Here is a 17651-nt window from a genome sequence, read left to right on the forward strand (position 1 = left end):
AAACCTCCAGAGAAGGAAGAGAAAGTCAGAGGAAAAGTCAGGAAATGGGACAGGAATATAAAAAGGGACAGAAAGCATATTTCAGAGATATTCCCCAATTAGTAGAGCAATGATAAACCTGGCAATTTAAAGAACCAGTGTACTCCAAATAGCTCTACTTCAAGTGTCTGCTCAGAGTCCTATCTGCTGCTTTAATATGTTTTTACTGATTTTAACTCCTGCTAGCTGTGGGAGAAGAAGCTGAATTCTCTTCTATGTGCATTATCAACTGAATGGTTTACAACATTCCAGTCAGTTGCAGCCATGCAAAGCCTTCGTGCGACATTTGCACAGACACAGCAGGGCAGAATTTGGTCTGCAAAATCTTTAGTACTGATGCACAAGAAGGAAGACAAGACAACTCAGTCTGACTCTCAGTTCTCAATTTGAGACTGGGACGTGAGGGATAGGGGAGAAGTCCCCTCTCTCCACATAAATGCCAACCACATTTGTCCTGGAAATCACTGGCAAACAAACATGTTCTATGCAGCTCTGCTTGCCAGAGAGAATAGCAGACAAAGTACTTCTAAAGAGTGGCAGAAACAGAGCAAGTCCAAGTCACTTGACCTTAGCAAGAAAACACACACCAACAAAAAGTGTAAACATTTGACCCACTTTATTATTATTGGGAGTCTGTTCCAGTTGCATATTTTTTTTAGAAGCAGCCCTTAGTAACAAAATGGACATCAAATTATTATAAGTAGTTGACTAACTTTCACTGTTTTTATTCAGAATGCTGTTTTAAAAAGCTGGATGTATGAAACATTTTTCTTTAACGTTCCTTATGGTTTCTGTCAGAATGGAAAGTCTCACTGATAAAGTCTGAGAATGACAGTGATAAGTCTATCATTAAACACCAAGACTAAAACATATTATTTTGGCTCTGTTCAATTAAAGATTCTAAAGCCTGTATTTTTTTTTGTAAAGACAGCCTTTTATGAAAAAAGACACATTAAATGATAATTCTTAATTTTACATACATTTAGTATAGTTTTAGCCCCTTTTGTTTAGTTTCATCAAACTCTATACTTTACATTTGGTTACATGTATTCCTATCAAATTTTGTACATAATTATGATCTATTGAAAATGAAAAAAAGCCAAGTATTTAGCCATATCGTAAGAGTTGCTTTTGAAATGCCACTGACTCAGAATTTTCAAGCTAATCCCTATCATTTTTTTCCACAATACTTGAAAAGTAGTTACTGTAATTATAAAAGTAGCAATGCCTGAATTGCTCTGTTGCAGTTCACAATACTTGATAGCAATTTTACAGCTCACAAGAGCACTTTATACTTGCCTAAAAGCACAGGAAGAGAAGCCCATATAATATTATACATTTAAAAAAGCATATTGAGTAATATGTTTTAAAAAGAACCTTTTAAAAACTAATAAAATTACAGAACAACATTCAGACAAGATTAACACATGGGGGGGCCTCACTGTATTGGCAGCACAACCAAATTTGACTAGGCAGCTGTTGGGAGTGAAACATCCACGAATAAGCAATCAGTAATAAGGAGAGCCATCACAGAGAAAGATGAAAAAAGACCTAAGAATATGTTGGATGTAGTCTATCACTATCATCTTTGTAGAGCCAAAAATTTGGAGAATATACCAATGAAGGAATGCGGGGTAGGAAGACAGCGAAGTATCTCTAAGAAAAAGGATTGTGAGAGCAGCAGCATTTATATAATACTTCGAATTTCCTGGGAGAAATTCAACTCCTGAATATCTGAACAAGTAAGGTAGATGTTTCCTACCCCTTTTTCTCCACAAGTGCTTCATGTAATACTATATTTAGTAGAGCCCTTTCACCCTGCCTCTCCTCAAGTTACCCACTGATTACACAAAGTAACTTAACTTCAGTGAAGATGGAATGCAATGACAGAGTGTGTGGCAGAAATGTGAGATTCTGTGACACTATGTAATTTTCTTGTTTTCTCCAGAAAAGACCTCATGGAGGTAAGGAAAGAGATAACCATGAGGACCACTGTTCTAAAACTCACCTTGGCCCCCCCACCCCTTTTTTGGGGAAAAGTTAACATCTATGTAGTGATAAAGCCTGGTGAAAACAGTGGTGAGGCAAGTGGAGACTTGCCATTAAAAAACAAAAAGTAGTACAAGAAGCTTCAGACTGAAAGTCAGTTGCAAAATGTTGCTGTCAGTTGATCAACATTTATGCCAAAAACAGCCTCCTGTCTATATATATTTGCTGTAATGGTTTGATATGTCTTGATAAGTTTGTCAAGAATCTTGCATTGTTGATCAACAATAACACTTGCCACTAAAGTGCCTGTTTTGCATCTTGACTTACAGTGTTAGTCTTAACCTTAAGCATTCTTATATAGCTGAGCACCATCAGATGAATGGTTCAGAAGGTGAGTGTTAATCATTTTATTTTATATGAGATCACTTAAAGGCTAGATGAAAGGCTTGAAAATAAAATACAAAGCTATTTAAGATCCTGTCATGGAAAAACTGGATTGTTTTCGTAAAATTAAATGAAAATCATTTTTTCTTACCTGCCAGGTATGGGAGGGAAAAGAGAGAGAGAGTGTGTTTTTCTTCTTACCTGCCAGGTGTGGGTTCAAGGTAGGGAGTGGATGTGGGGGTGGGGGTGGTTCCTCCTGCTGGAGTTGATGACAAACAGCTAAATAACTATAAGGATTACTGATCATCTTTGGATGCCTGAGCTGAAAATCAGCTCATAAGAAAAATAAATTATGGTCAAAACATCTAGTCTTATGCACAAGGTGAGAAATTTTGTTTTAAATTTGTTAAGATAATTCTCAGTGTGTTGTAACTGTCACTCCCCTTTAGAATGAGGAGCTAGGGGTGGACAAGGAGTGGTAAGAAAAAGGGAAGTATTGATGTAAAAGGTACATAGGGTTGCCAGGTGTCGAGTTTTCAACTGAACACCCAGTCAAAAAGGGACCCTCCCCAGCCCTGTGAAAATGAGTGAGTGAGTGAGGGTTGGGGAGAGCGAGCTAAGGAAGGAGGGATGGAGTGAATGGGGCGAGGCCTTGGAGAAGGGGTAGGACAATGGTGTTTGGTTTTGTTCGGTCAGAAATTATATTCTGAGAATATAATTTTCATTATGGGTGGAGGACTGAAAGTGCAAAACAAATGTATTTACCAAAACATTGTACTGAAACTACTCCAAATTCACAATCAGAAAATCTTCTGAACAGTCATCTACAGTTCTATTAAACAGACCAACATTAGACAAAAACTATTCTCAGCTTTACTGGATGGGCATTAGCTAAAGAACACAAGAAGAAGAAGGAAATGAAACCGCAGTAGTTGTAAACAGTTTGGGTCCAGTTCTCCACGGCCTTGCACTTTGTGTAGTAGTTTTAGATTTAGAAGTGGGTGTAAAATTCTATCAGATCAGCACAGAATTAAGCGATTACACAAGATTTATTCTTGTTATTCTATGACAATGTTAGAGGCATTATCTTTGTAACTAGCTTACAAGACAAGCAAGAAGATGTGGTCAAATCATTCTAAACAAAAATCAGGGGGAGAACTGAGGTTTCTGGAACCTTTAATTCTTTTCCTGAATGCACACATAAAAAAGCCATTTCTTTCCCAAAATAAATTTTCAATGCAGCATTTTTTACTTTAGTACAGCCTTAAATTAATCTGTGTAGGCTGGAAAAGCACTGGAACACTACAAACTGTCCTTACAACAAAATAATCTTTGTCAAGATTAACTCTGTAAAAATCTATAACTGAAATTAAACCAATGCAGTATGCCACTAGAGTGGGTAAAGCCACTTAGTATTATAGACAGAAAAGATAGTAATGAATGAAAAGACAATATAATGCCTTAAAGAAATTCAGCAAAGTCACACTTCTATCAACAGCAGCAAAGGAAAACTGGCTGTTCAAGCTCTAACACAATACAAAGAATATTTTGTTTTGAGAAGAGCAACCTGTCAGCACCTTTAGTGGCACTAGAGAATGCTATCAGCACCAAGTGATCTCTCATATCTGTTAAACATATATTTACTGATTTCTGCTGGAAGATTAACAAAAGGGCCAGGAAGAACAGACAGTCACATCTGTATTTATAAAAAATAGTAACTGATGTTTACTAGCCTGGTGATGCTGAATAGTAGTAAGGGACGATTGTCACTTAGCACCAATCCTGAACATCATGCAGTTTGACCATTTACCTTGCCCAGTAATTCCTACACTCTGCCATTTAAAATTATTGAGAGATAGCATTGAAGAAAAGAGGCTAAAGTTAAAGTCATTTTAAAAACCAAATGTGATTGACAAAAATTATATACTGTATAATATGGTAATATTCCAGTTAGTGGTTGCAGATTGAACTCAGAGTTCAGCTCAGCATGACTTCACTAGTTTCATGAAGTAGCTACAGAATTTACAAATCAAGTGAAATATTGTTAATTTTAGATCTGTCAATTCTGCATTTTTGCAAGTTTGAAAAAATAATGTTGGTTTCTCTAAATGGATATTACTTTAGTAGTTTATGAAACTAGATGTCCATCCTCCCCCTTCACATAGTTCATCTAGTCAACGTAACCATATTCCAAACACATGAAAATAACAGGTAGACCCAAACCACAAAGTACATTTTTAAAAATTCACAAATTTCTTGGGTGTTTTGATCTGGGCATTTGGTTTAATCCTATCTGGAAAGTACATAATGCATGTAGAAAGATTTGATAATGATGCTGTGAAGGAGTCACCTTCTCTTAATTAAGGTGAATTTAGGGATCTGCGCAAGCCAATATTGTGCCCTTATCTACGTATAGTTTTCATTCCAACCACGGATAATAAAATCAAGTCTTTTCTAACAGATCCAATTCTGTAATTTAAGCCAGGGTGGAAGCTTTGTGCCCAAGCAGAGCTCTGTTAAAGTGAATGAATTTCCACATGGACAGAAGACTTCACTTTCACATACCCAATTGCAGTACTAGGCCCATTGGGACTACCTGTCAAGATAGGCAATGCAAATTAGAAAAAACAGCCAAGAGTAATACATTGCACTACCACACTATATTAGCTAAACATTTTATTTATATTCTATGCACAATAGTGTTAAATCCACTTTTCACTAGATAGACTATAAAATTTCCCATTTTAAAAAAGCAAAATAGTGCATAAAAAGCTGTGCATTGGACAATAGACAGTCACTACTTCCTCCAAGTCCATTTATTAAAAGAAATATCATGAAACCTTTGGAACAACCCTGCCAACCAGAAAAGCTTGACAAATAATTGTAGAATTTGGTGATATGCACCTAAGCCTGAAAATTTGATCTAACCATCTCTTTTGAATTCAGCAATATATAACTAGATATAGATATAGATATAAAAAAAAGAGAGAGATTGACCAAGAATCCTAGTCTCTTGGATTATCCATATTTGTTCACAGGTTTTCTACTTCTGTACATCACCCATAGTATCCAACTGCTTGTGTTAATTAGATTGGCAACAGAAAAGACTCTAGTAGGCTTCTGGAAAAGGAAACAAGCCAGAGGTTCCACGGTATGAAGAGGTCCACTTAAGGGAAATTTTTGTTTTTAAAGTTTGATTTCCCCAGGCCAATTGAGATTATGCCATCAAATTTGCAGTGCATGGGGTCCCTGGACACTAGGGACTCACCTCACATTGGACAGGTTTAAGTGCTACCATTGTATTTCCTGATCATGCTCTCGTGCTGTATGGTGTGTAATACAAGTCTTGCAGCTCTTTGGTGATACTAGATTGAGCCCACAGGTTGAGAAGAAGAGATGGCAGCTCAAGAGCCTCCCCTTTCTCACACACTGGCTGGAGTGCTTCACAGATTCCCCCCCACCTCCTATATAGCATCCATTCATTCCCTCCATCCCCCCCAACACCCTTAACTACTTATGCAAGTACATGAATAAATGATGGCTATATTCCCTCTGTCCCCCATTACATTCTCCAGAACCTCTTCAGCTTCTATAATCAGTGCATGGACTAGCTGGTGGAATAGAGAAGCTCTCACAATGATTTTTGGGTCTTGCAGAAAGGTCATCTAATGGAACAACGCTGCAGGAGTCACCAGATTTGCATGAACTAGTCCCACTTCCCCATCAGCTGATTTTATTACTGTTGGCAATACAACTTGAGCTCTGAAAGATGGAGAATTTAAGAAACAGTGAAGAAGCTACTGCAAGCTCTTCTTTATTCACTAAGTTTGAAAATTAGGAAGAAGTTTGTAAGAGATATAAAAATGTCCTCTTGCCTTCATTATTGTATTTTTATCTATTCAAATAAATGCATATATGAAAGCAGTCACAGCACAGAGAAAAATATATAGCTCCCAGTGATGCTGAAAACAGAATGAGTTGCTTTAAGTGTGAACCTGAACCACCTGATAAAAAACCAAACTAAAAACAATCTGATTAATCAATTTTAATACACACACAGCACTAGTTACTGTGTCATCCCACAACAAATTTCACACACACATGTAGATGATCAAACAGAGCATCACAGTCCTTCAGTCATTTAGAGAAACTACTCCTTAGCACAGACATCAGTAATATGCCTGACTGGAAAGAAAAGCCTCACTCCATGTCTTCAGCTCATGAAACTCAGGCAGTAGCTGTCAGTTAGTGGAGCATTTCTACAGACAGGATACTCTTAGGAACTCCATGTCCAGGAACTGAAAGCTGTTTCACCACAGTGGATCAACCAAACTGACAGCACAAATTGTTGAAGAACTTACTTCAGCACTGAGAGGAAGGAGGGTCCAGTGATTAGGGCACTAGCCTGAGACTTGGGAGACTGGGTTCAAGTTCATGCTGTGCCACAGACTTCCTTTGAGACCTTGGACAAGTCACTTACCCTCACTGTGCCTTAATTCCCCATATGTAAAATGGAGATACTACTTCTCTACCTCACAGGGATGTTTGTGAAGATAAAGGCTGCAATGTGTCAGATTCTATGATAATGTGGCTATATGAGACCATGAGATAGAGAAACAAATGCACACGATACCTATCTAACTTATATGTAATTCTACAGGCAGGCATGACTGACTTTTAGTCTCATACTGAGCAGAAAATCCTTCATTATTAAACAACTGTCAAGGCTGGTGACTTTTAAGTCTCCCCCAACCTTCACAGTAATCCTTTACAAAATGAGTTAGTGATCCAAGAGAAAAATTCCTGTTGAATTTGACAAATAGTTGGGAAAGGTCTGATCCTGAATGCATAATACAAGGGGGCGGGAGAGGGGGGAGTCCTTTTGTCTGGCTTTGAAATACCTTATGTGTTGCCACCTCTTCAATCCTGCGGCAAACTCTATTTCCTGCTTAATTTTGGTGCCTCTAAATCAGTGCTTTTAAAACTTTTTTTCTGGTAACCCAGTTAAAAAAATCGTTGATGCCCATGACCCAACGGAGTTGGGGATGAGGGGTTTGGGGTGTGGGAGGGGCTCAGGGCTAGGGCAGACGGTTGGGGTGGGGGGGTGAGGGCTGTGGGGTGGAGCCAGGAATGAGGGGTTCAGGGTGTGGGAGGGGGCTATGGGCTAGGGTAGGGGGTTGGGGTGTGGGAAGGGGTCAAGGCTCTGGGCTGGGGTTGCAGGCTCTGGGGTGGGGCCAAGGATGAGGGGTTTGGGGGTGCAGGAAGGGGCTCTGGGTTTGAGGGGTGAGCTCCAGGTCAGAGGCGCAGCCAGGGTGCAGAGGCAGGCTTCCCATCTGTCCTGGCACCACGGATCGCGCTGGTCCGCTCCTAGGCAGAGGCGCACAAGCATCTCTGTACGGCTCTCGCCCGCAGGCACCACCTCCCCAGCTCCCATTGGCCGGGGCAGTGGATGCTGCACACGTGGCCCCCCCACCTAGGAGCTAGACCTCCTGTTGACCGCTTCCTGGGCGCAGTGCAGTATCAGAACAGGTAGGGACTAGCCTGCCTTAGCCAGGCAGCACCGCCAACAGGACTTTTAACAGCCCGGTCAGCAGCGCTGACCAGAGCCACCGCGACCAAGTGCCTTACATTCCGTGACCCCGCACCAGGTCGCAACCCACAGCTTGAAAACCACTGCTCTAAATTGTGACTGGCTACAATGGGACATTGTGGCAGTTGGAGGTTGCTGAGCTCAGTAATAGTCCAGCCACAACCACTTTGCCTCGGGCCCTGATGCTGGGAAGAACGGTGCAGAGTTGGCTACACCTAGGTCATGCCACTGAAATATTTCCCCTGGGCTAGCAGAAATGTTCAACCGGCTGCTTAAGCCAACCTTGTGCCACAAAGTGCATAAAACACATTTAACAGAGCTGAATACTAGATTGAATACTAGCATTGAACATTTAACTTTGGTCCATAAATGCTTGCCAAACTGTACCATGAGCTGGATTTCCAGCAGCCATATTGGTAACATTTTATCCTGTTTCTTTGGCCCATATGGACAAGAATGAATGATTAAAAATATTATGAGTTCAATAATCCCTAAGAATTATCACGACTATCCTTCCCCTCCCCTCTATTTACAATAGGTATGCAACGGATAATAGGAGCAGGTCAGTAGAAGACCTTTATACCCCTTTTAATGGATTGTTTTCCTATGAAGCCAATGTCAGCCATCCCACAGAAGTTCTAAATAACAGAATTCAAGTTATGTTTGTTTAAAGTCATTTGGAGACATTTAAATGGTCACAAGACACACACAAAAATCAGGAAAAAGAAAAATATACATTTGCAGATCCTGGTTGCAGAAGATTCTGATGCTAGTACCCACCAATAAAATCCATGTAACAGATCACCTTGCACTTTCTCCAGATAATTGGTCATATGACATTCTCAGTGTCAATTCTGGTGCTCTGGCTGACAGGTGGTATTTTGTAGAGGTCATTAACTTTAAAGTACCATTTTTTAATTCAAAAATGAGGAGCAGCTGGGATGCCATATAAAGAGATGGAAATTTTAATGTTTTGCTTTTCATGTTTTAATGTCACAAAATCATCATAATAATTTCTCATTTCTATACATAAACACGACAGAGAGCAGGTTGAGTAATGCAAGTTGATCTACATTTTGCATTTATTCAAAATTCAGAGTTTGGGAAAGAAACACAAGCACAGTAATGCTTATAGTAAACAATGATTTTACAGATTGATTCCACAGATTAACAAAAGAAAAAAGTCTGATTTTATTAGATGGAGAGAGAACTGGATGACGAGGGTTTGATAATATGAGATGGAAGCCCTACATTCATAGGTCACTTGTTTACGTTTGATGTAGGTCAGAGATGACCTTTCTCATCTGACAATTGTTCAGTGGCCTGTGTGAAATGAGTTGGTAGTCTCAGTCCACTGCTTAGTGGAGTTGTTCAGTTAGAACTAATTGGTATCTTTGCTGGCAGTTTCAGAAGACATGCCAAGGAATGGCTAGGCCTAAAAGCCATACTTCCTTCTCCCTCCTAGAAAGATGATACCTCCAGAGCAGGATTGACAGGATAGCAAGAAACTCATATTTGATGGATGGTGGCAGCATCTATTCTGTGCATAAACAGAGGACTTGAGTTTCAAGTGAGGTCAATCTGGCACCTTTCATGAGCATTAATGTAATTTTTTTCCCTTTTAAAATAGTTGGCATTTGGAAATATATCTGAAACTCTCCTGCTTTAACTTTAGCTCTGAAAGTTGTTTTGTGCAGTTATTGAAATTGTTTATGTCATGTACATATGTAATGTTATTCAAAACATAACTAAAAATAAACAAGGAAAAATTAAAGGTCTGATCCTTCACTGCCGCTGCACACACCTTCCATTGACTTAAATGGAGGGGCTTCAGGATCAGGCCCTTAATGTATGCCTAACTTCTAACTATTCTATCACTATCATATATATATATATTGCATTCAGCAAAGGAAAAATAATGAGCCAGAAGAAATGTTTCCACTTTTCACTTGTCCTTAGTCTGAAATAAATTGTACTTATATTTACAACACAAAAGGATTGTGCACTTACAGTAAACATACATGACTACAGGATTTTGTGTTCCGAGTCAGTGATATGAAGTCTGGCTTATGATACCTCTTCAAACCATGCTAGAAAGGTGAACTTTCAAAATAGAATTCAATTTTGGTAGTGCTTTTTAAAAGATCCATATCTAATGCACTTCAGAGTATTACTTCAAAAAAGAAAAAGAAAAAACCTAAAAGGGGACATGCCGCTATTTTCCTTTTGCTTACATAATAGTACTGAACAGGGGAAGTCAAAGAGTCTTAACTGCAACATCATAGCTAATGCTGAAGTGCACTTTGTTTCAACAGCTATTATTTAAGTATAAGAATCACACCAAACAAATACCTTAATATTTACAATGAAGTGAACTGAAGTAAATCCATACAGAATTCATGCTATAGTGGTCAAGAATATGCCTCCTGCATTTCTAATGTGGCATTCTGTTTTAAAGTCATAGGTAAAATCATCCATCTGAACTTCCTAAAACACAGGAAAAAGAAGATCCAGACTTCTAACACCTATCTGTACTTTTTTACTGACTGATTTCAATACACCTTCACAGAACACAATGTTAAAGCTTGGGGCAAATAGTTCTCTCCAGTCTCTTACTATTCATTAACCAAGTTTGTAAAATTAGGGTTTGAGAGCACTACCCAACTCTGATCCCTTCAATGACAATTGCGGGTGCTCAGCAGCAGGGAGGATAGCGATATTCAAGATTTCTTTAATTTACTTTATTTCTTGTAAATAAGTAAGCTCCTTGGTAATCATAATCATACAGTCTTAAACAGTCTACTTTTTAACCATCCCATATTTGTCTCACTTTTCCCCCCCTATTAAGGGTCTACAATCATAATTCAGAATATTTTCCTCAGGATGAAAGAATGACAAGACTTTATCACTATAGCAACTAACTAATTGGTACAGTGCAGGTCTGTCTTCAACCATAGGATGGAGCCACTATCCTTAAATATAATCTAAACATTTAGGGAAGAAAAATGGCCAGGTTACCATCTTTACCACTACAAAAAGAAAATACTAGTGCTTTATAAAATAAAGAATAAATAAAAATCTTGTTGACTGTACATGCATCTCCTGAAAGCTCTCTCTAAATTTCCACAAATGTGCTAAATTCAATTCAAAGTATAACATCAGTTGCTCTTACTAACAGAGCTGTCCTACACAACAGAAACTTATTCCTAATAATAAAAATCTAAAGTAATAGGGAAGGGAAACAAGCAGCCGTCATACAACTGCATTGTGAATACGCTGTCAGCATGAACAGACTGATAAAGCAAATGAGCAATACAGACAGAACAGTTTAATTTGCATTTTTCATTTGCTTTTACAATACTATAAAAGTTCTGTCTTCACTGGAACCACAGCTCCAGGGTTTCACACACAGTTATATAAAAAGGATACAGTTAGGGATATAAATCCTTACTGGATTTTTTTTTATTGTTTTAAGGAGTATAACATATAAACATTTACTACTTTATAATTAGCAAAGCTGTGTGTGTGTGCGTGTGAGAGAGAGAGAAAGATCTAAAGTCTTAGTGTAATTTCCATTACTTGAAGCCATAAGTGTGTGAAAATGTTGGCTAATAGGTTATGTTTTGGTGAGTATTTTTAAAATATTTTGATAAAAGTAATTCAAGACTCTTATTTCTCGTTAAAGAAAGGAAAAAGACTCTGCCCTTAATGAACAATACATCATATGATGAATGGAAGACTAGACCTATATGAATCTGAAGAGAATTGGTGTAATACTATAAACTATGAGCTAGTATCTATACTCTTCTTCCTAAGATTTTTAGGCATCTTTACTCTTTCCTTCAGGGAAGGAATGTTATTAACAATTCTTCAAGTACTATAGCAGATAGTATGTAAATAATACTTCATTAACATTTGGAATTGCACCTTCAGTCATTAACTCAGTGAAACTCCTCATAAATGGTGAAGTGACAGGACACTACTTGTTTTAGGCTGCCTGGTGTTTATTCAGCACTATATGGTACAAAGAATATGGTATGTTTGATCAACACCATCTAGTATAAAATTTACTGGCAAAATAAATTAGTGGTTGCTCATTTAAACACAAGGCATTGTCTGCATATGCCAGTTAACATTTAATTATTCAGCACCCATAAGCAATGCTAAAAATATACTGAACAATAATTAACAATAGAATTGAAGGCAAAAAATCCTCTCCTTTCACAGAACAATACCAACTCTCTCATCCTTAAACACCAGTATATATATATTATAAAAAAAATTCTAAAAAGACTCCTTCTGATAGTTGTTGGTTTTTACAGTTAACCCATTACTGGACTGTAACTACTGAAGGTATATTCAGAGGAGAACCCTTGCCATTTTCATCTGGGAAACCTGTGACTCTGGAGATATGCACTTTCTAGAGAAAATCTTTATAGAAGTTAATATAGATTTAATAAAATAAAATACAGTTTAATCCTCATTACACTTTAGCTAATCACCCTCTAATATGCATTTATTGATTAGCAGAACACATCTCCCAATGCACTAAATTCTGTTAAATCTTAATAAGTTGTTTAGGATATCCTCAGTGTTTATGAGCAAACTGAATACTACATCATGTACAAAATAGAACTGATTAAAAGGGAAGCATATTTTACATTATTTTAATGAGCTATTTAATTCAGAATGTATTAAATTAAAATAAGTGCTTACAAAATAATTCTACATTACACTGGAATTATCTTTTAGAAAGCATCATGAGCTTCTGTCACACAAAGCAGTGAAGATTGTCAGTGTCATGAGCTACTATAACGTGTAAAGCAGTGAAGGAAAGGTGCTCATGGCTAGTTGCAATCTCATTTCAGAGAATGCTGGGGGATGGTAAATTTGATAAGGGTTTGAGAGAATAGAATGGAGGGTAACGAAATGCCTTAGGCACACTCTTTAAAACGAGAATCCATTTCTTTTCCATCATACACATCATACCACTACAGCTCATCATGACAAGCTTTCCCCAGAATGTCTACTTTACATTTATTAAAGGAATATCCATGTCACATAAATTACAGATCCCAGCCAAGTCAAGTGACCAATATATGGAGAATACAGCATGGGTTAAAATGGATTGTTGACAGTTAAAGTTGTACATGTACTTGTCCCTATATTGATATGGTTTATTATAAACACAGAAACTATTTTTATTTTTTTTTACTTTTGCTGTTGAATGCTCAGTCTAGTACTGTGGACAATTTTGTCTTTTTGCAAGAAGATGGTCAAACTATACCTACATTACATAACTGTTTGAGAACTAAACTTACTGGGAGCAATAACACTGATTGCATTATCAGTGTTAATATTTGATTTTTCAGCCAAAAATAAGCACATTTTTTTTAAAAAATTGTAATACTTAGAGTATCCATTCCTAACAACAATGTATACCCCTCAAATCTGTGCAATTACATTTTTGCCCTTCAGTACTTTAATCCGAGAATGTCAACCCTGCAAGAAACTAACATACAATCATCAAGTGATTATCTATCAAACAGCTGTAAACTCCTGATGTGGCTTTAGTATACTGCTGAGGTAGTGCTAAGGAAATTATGGGGTTTGTTCCAATGCAATTTCACAGTCAGAATCACATATGATCCTGGCAACATTAAGACATCAGTCATAGACTAAGCATGTGCTCTCCCTAAGAAAAATCAACCTGAGAAAATAACTCTTGCTCATGAAGTATGTGAGTGAAAGACTGTGGGGGGAAAGCATTCCTACTCAAAGTTGATTACATTTAATAAACATTGGAACTAATCACTATGGAATATTCAATTGGATTATGCTTAGTAAAACTAAAGTTTGTTCTTAAAATCAAAGAGAAATACTCTATCGATGTTTGAAACACCACAACTACAATCTAGGAGTATCTCAAGGGTTCTTCTGTAATAGTAATATTAAAGCTTCAGGTCTTATCTGTTTTTTAATTTGGAGGGAGAGGAAGAAAGAGAATCTAGAGCATAGACTAATGTGTTGGTTTGAAACCTTGGCCTTTAAGATATGCATTACCTCGGCTGGAAAGGGCCTGGATTTGTGTCCAGTGGAAGCATCAGAACAAATGTACTTACTGCAGTAGGCGATTAGAAGACTAGCCAGGATCATAATTGCCCAGAAAGTTGAGGACATGCTTGGCAAGGCGTTGGCATCTTTTCTATTGTTTGTCCTGGGAGATGGAGCCATTGAAGCCACTTTCCCGGAGCAAAAATGTCAGTTAGTTTCACCAGCCAGTTCTCCCCTTGACGGATCGCCTTTCTCCACGTGTAATCCCAAAAAAAACCATCTTCACAAGACCTAAGGGTTGAGCATCGGCAACCCTGTCATGCTGCAGGAAGCATCTTTCAGCAAGAAAGCAAAATAATTCTAAAACATAGAAAAACCTCTGTGCAGGGGGGGCCTTCGATGGGTTTCCTCCTGTACCGTGGCACCAATTCACTAGCGTTTTGGATGTTGCTGAGCTTAAGATGCTACTGAGCCACAAATGAGGCTTTTTATTTGAGAAAGTTTTTTTTTTTTTTTTGGTTTGTTTGTTTCCGCCCCCTCCCCGCGCGCGGGGGGGGGGGAAACACCCCCTAAATTTTCTTAAATCAAATCAGTTACAGTCGCGCGGAGACTCAGATGGAACTTCCCCACCCCCACAACCCAAAGGCAGCTTTAGGGTAACCCCCTGGCCAACTGCAACCACTGCACAGTCCAATCCAGCCGTCAATGCGCAGCGCCCGGGGGGTGGCGGGACCCGACTCACGCGCCGCCCCCGGCTGGCCAGGTGACAGCCGGTAACTCCACAGAGGCAGGGAACCCAGGCAGATCCGCTCCAAATGCCGGCGGGGGGGCGGGCTGGGAGGGAGCCCGGCGGGAGCTACGCCTGCCAACAGCTGGGGATGGCGACGGAGTCAGGCAGACACGGCGGCCGGGGAGCCCCAGAGCAGGAGGTGCTAGCCGAGCCAGGTCTCCCCTCCCGTCGGATCCTCGGGGCTTGGCTGGCGAAGGGGCGCGCTGGCGGGCGCTGGGGGGGGGGGGCGGGGCAGCAAGAATCCCCGGCTCACGGGACACTTTACACAGAGGCGGCTCTGAGGCGGCCGCCGCCGCCGCCGCTCCCTCAGCCGCTCCGCTCCAAGCGCCGGCTCCGCTCTCGGCCCCTTGGCGCCTCTGCTGCTGCAGCTGCGGCGGCGGCCCTGACAATAAAAGCAGGGGTGGGGGTGGGGGGGAAGAAGCGGGTCACGCCCACAGGTGAAGGGCGCTGGGGAGCTGCCCCGGCCAAGCCCGGGGCGCGCCACGCCCGGCGGCCGTTACAGCGGTTGGGCGCGCAGGGCGCTTTCCCCCGGCTGGCCCATGCCGGCTCCGGGGCGCACGGCGGCTCCGAGTGCGCCTCTGGCTGCCTGGCACCGCAGCTTCTTGCAGGTCCCGGCTTCCCGGCTTTCCCTCCTCCGCTCCGCGCTCGTTTTGACACCGAAACCACGTCGGAAGCGTTTAACCCCCTGCGGGTGGGAGCGTCTCACGGAATCCAGGCTCCAGGGCGGCCGCTTCCCGCTAGAGGACGCCTGAGCTGGGCTGCATCTCGGGCAGCAGGTGCGTGGGGTGAGCGGACAGGAGCAGAGGGGGCGAGCCCTCCCTGCGGCCGCCTGGGTCTATGGAAGCAGCGCGGGCTCCTGCCTGCCCATCTCCGAGCAAAGTCAGGTTGTCTCCACTGGGCTTACAGGCGGGAGGGATCCGCCCCCCGCCACCTTCCCACCCGCTGATGGATGCAGAGCAGCGCACCTACTCCAGGGAACTCCGGGGCAAACTGGTCCCTCTCCTTGAGAGGCTTGTCTAGAACTGAGAGCTTCTTTTTCTAACACAGATTCTCCCGATTAACAAAATGCGCTGCCCTGCTGAGCCGGGTGAGTAGGACAGGTAGCCACACCAGCAACGTCAGTGAGGGGGACTCTTTCCCAATTGTTCTCACTCTCTTATGAGAGGCTTTCATTATTTTTTGGTAAATAAAGGTTATGCTCAATTTAAAGGAGCTAAAGAAAAGTAGTTTGGGGATTTCTCTCCTCTAGACATCTCTTGGCCTGGCCACCCACTGTAAATATCCTGCAAGGTGTGACCTTCATTGTAGGCCAGTTTACAAGCAGGTTAATGGAAACATCCCTTCTGTATCAAAGTGTGGTCCATAGCCAGACTACTCGAAGGTACGGCAGACTAGTTCTGTCACTGTAGTGAAACATGTCCGCCTTCAAGTGGTGACATTCCAACATGCTAACAGAGGCCAGTTTAGGATTCACGCAGGCTCCAGGAGAATTTTTGATCAAACTAAACACTTTAAAAGGCTCCTTGCAGCAGAGCTTTCCATTTGGTGTCTCCTTAGCAATATGCTCAGATTAAATTTTTAGATTCTACATTAAGTAACCAAGCTCTGTGCAACTCTGAGGAAAGTGCTGAATCAGGATTGGCAGGCTAGAAAGGATTACAGGAGGATCTCTGCTCACGCTATGCAAATATTGTGAAAACACACAGCACAGTATACTTCAAGGTTGCTTTCCTTCCTTCTCAGTCACTTAACATACCTAAAAACTGATTATAAATGGGACATATATTATTTTCAGTAAAGGGTTTTGGTATTATAATGGTATATTTACAACTTTCCCTTCTAAGATGCCATTTCCCTTTGCCTCATTTTTCAGTGCTAACGTCCTGTTATGTCTGAGAATAGACTATAAAGCAAATCTACCATTAAAGCAATGGGCTAACCGTTTCTTCCCCTCATTGTGAAAAGGAGCATTTAATTCTCATTATTTAATGTTTAGTGACTAAATCTTTGTGAACCCTCCTAATCACTGAGATTCCACATCTTCTTTATAAATCAGTATAAATTCCACAGTTCCTTTGGCATTCATTGAAATATACTATTTGAAAGCATTACTGCATAATCGTTTCTTAAAAAAAAAGACTGGGCCTTTCAAGTTTTCCATTCACAGAACAACTCTACATAACTATTAGGAAACAAATGTCTCCACATGGTACGCTGTTTACTGTAATTCCAGTGCCAACATGTAAATTAAACAGGTCCCTGGGAATATGCAATGAATTCTGATCTCCATTACACCTGGACCCATTGAATACAGCACTGAGAAATTTATTAGAACACATTTGCAGACACAAACACCCCCAAGTTAGCAACTCTGTAACAGATACAGAGAGTTTGGTGTATGTAGAGATATGATTTAAGGCTAGAAGGAACCATTATACCATCCAGTCTGTCCTAGTATATAACAGGACACAGAATTTCACCTGGTAATTGCTGCAAATTGTCTAGTATTTTTTTCAGAGTAGCAGCCGTGTTAGTCTGTATTCGCAAAAAGAAAAGGAGGACTTGTGGCACCTTAGAGACTAACCAATTTATTAGAGCATAAGCTTTCGTGAGCTACAGCTCACTTCCTCAGATGCATATCGTGGAAACTGCAGCAGGCTTTATATATACACAGAGAATATGAAACAATACCTATTCCCACCCCACTGTCCTGCTGGTAATAGCTTATCTAAAGTGATTTCCAGCACAAATCCAGGTTTTCTCACCCTCCACCCCCCCACACAAATTCACTCTCCTGCTGGTGAT

At 40.5% G+C, this 17651-nt stretch overlaps 1 protein-coding gene across 14 annotated transcripts in view; it reads right to left on the reverse strand.

Annotated features, from left to right (window-relative positions):
* The window catches only part of TAFA5 (TAFA chemokine like family member 5), a gene marked incomplete at its 3' end in the record, with an annotated part of 615005 nt that extends 600448 nt beyond the window's left edge, over window positions 1-14557 (reverse strand). For 11 of the 14 annotated variants that reach the window (XR_014709320.1, XR_014709321.1, XR_014709323.1 and 8 more), the window contains exon 1: window positions 14125-14555. Coding sequence is in view for 3 of the 14 variants with exons in the window: in XM_084612556.1 (XP_084468682.1) it covers window positions 14125-14236 (112 nt within the window). Of the gene's footprint in view, window positions 1-14124 lie in introns of all 14 variants that reach the window. The other 3 variants (XR_014709322.1, XM_084612555.1, XM_084612554.1) reach the window with 3 other exon arrangements.
* Window positions 14558-17651: the final 3094 nt, after the last annotated feature.

Source organism: Lepidochelys olivacea (genome assembly GCF_965140295.1).
Source record: "Lepidochelys olivacea isolate rLepOli2 genome assembly, chromosome: 1".
In the NCBI taxonomy this organism is placed as follows: Eukaryota; Metazoa; Chordata; order Testudines; family Cheloniidae; genus Lepidochelys; species Lepidochelys olivacea.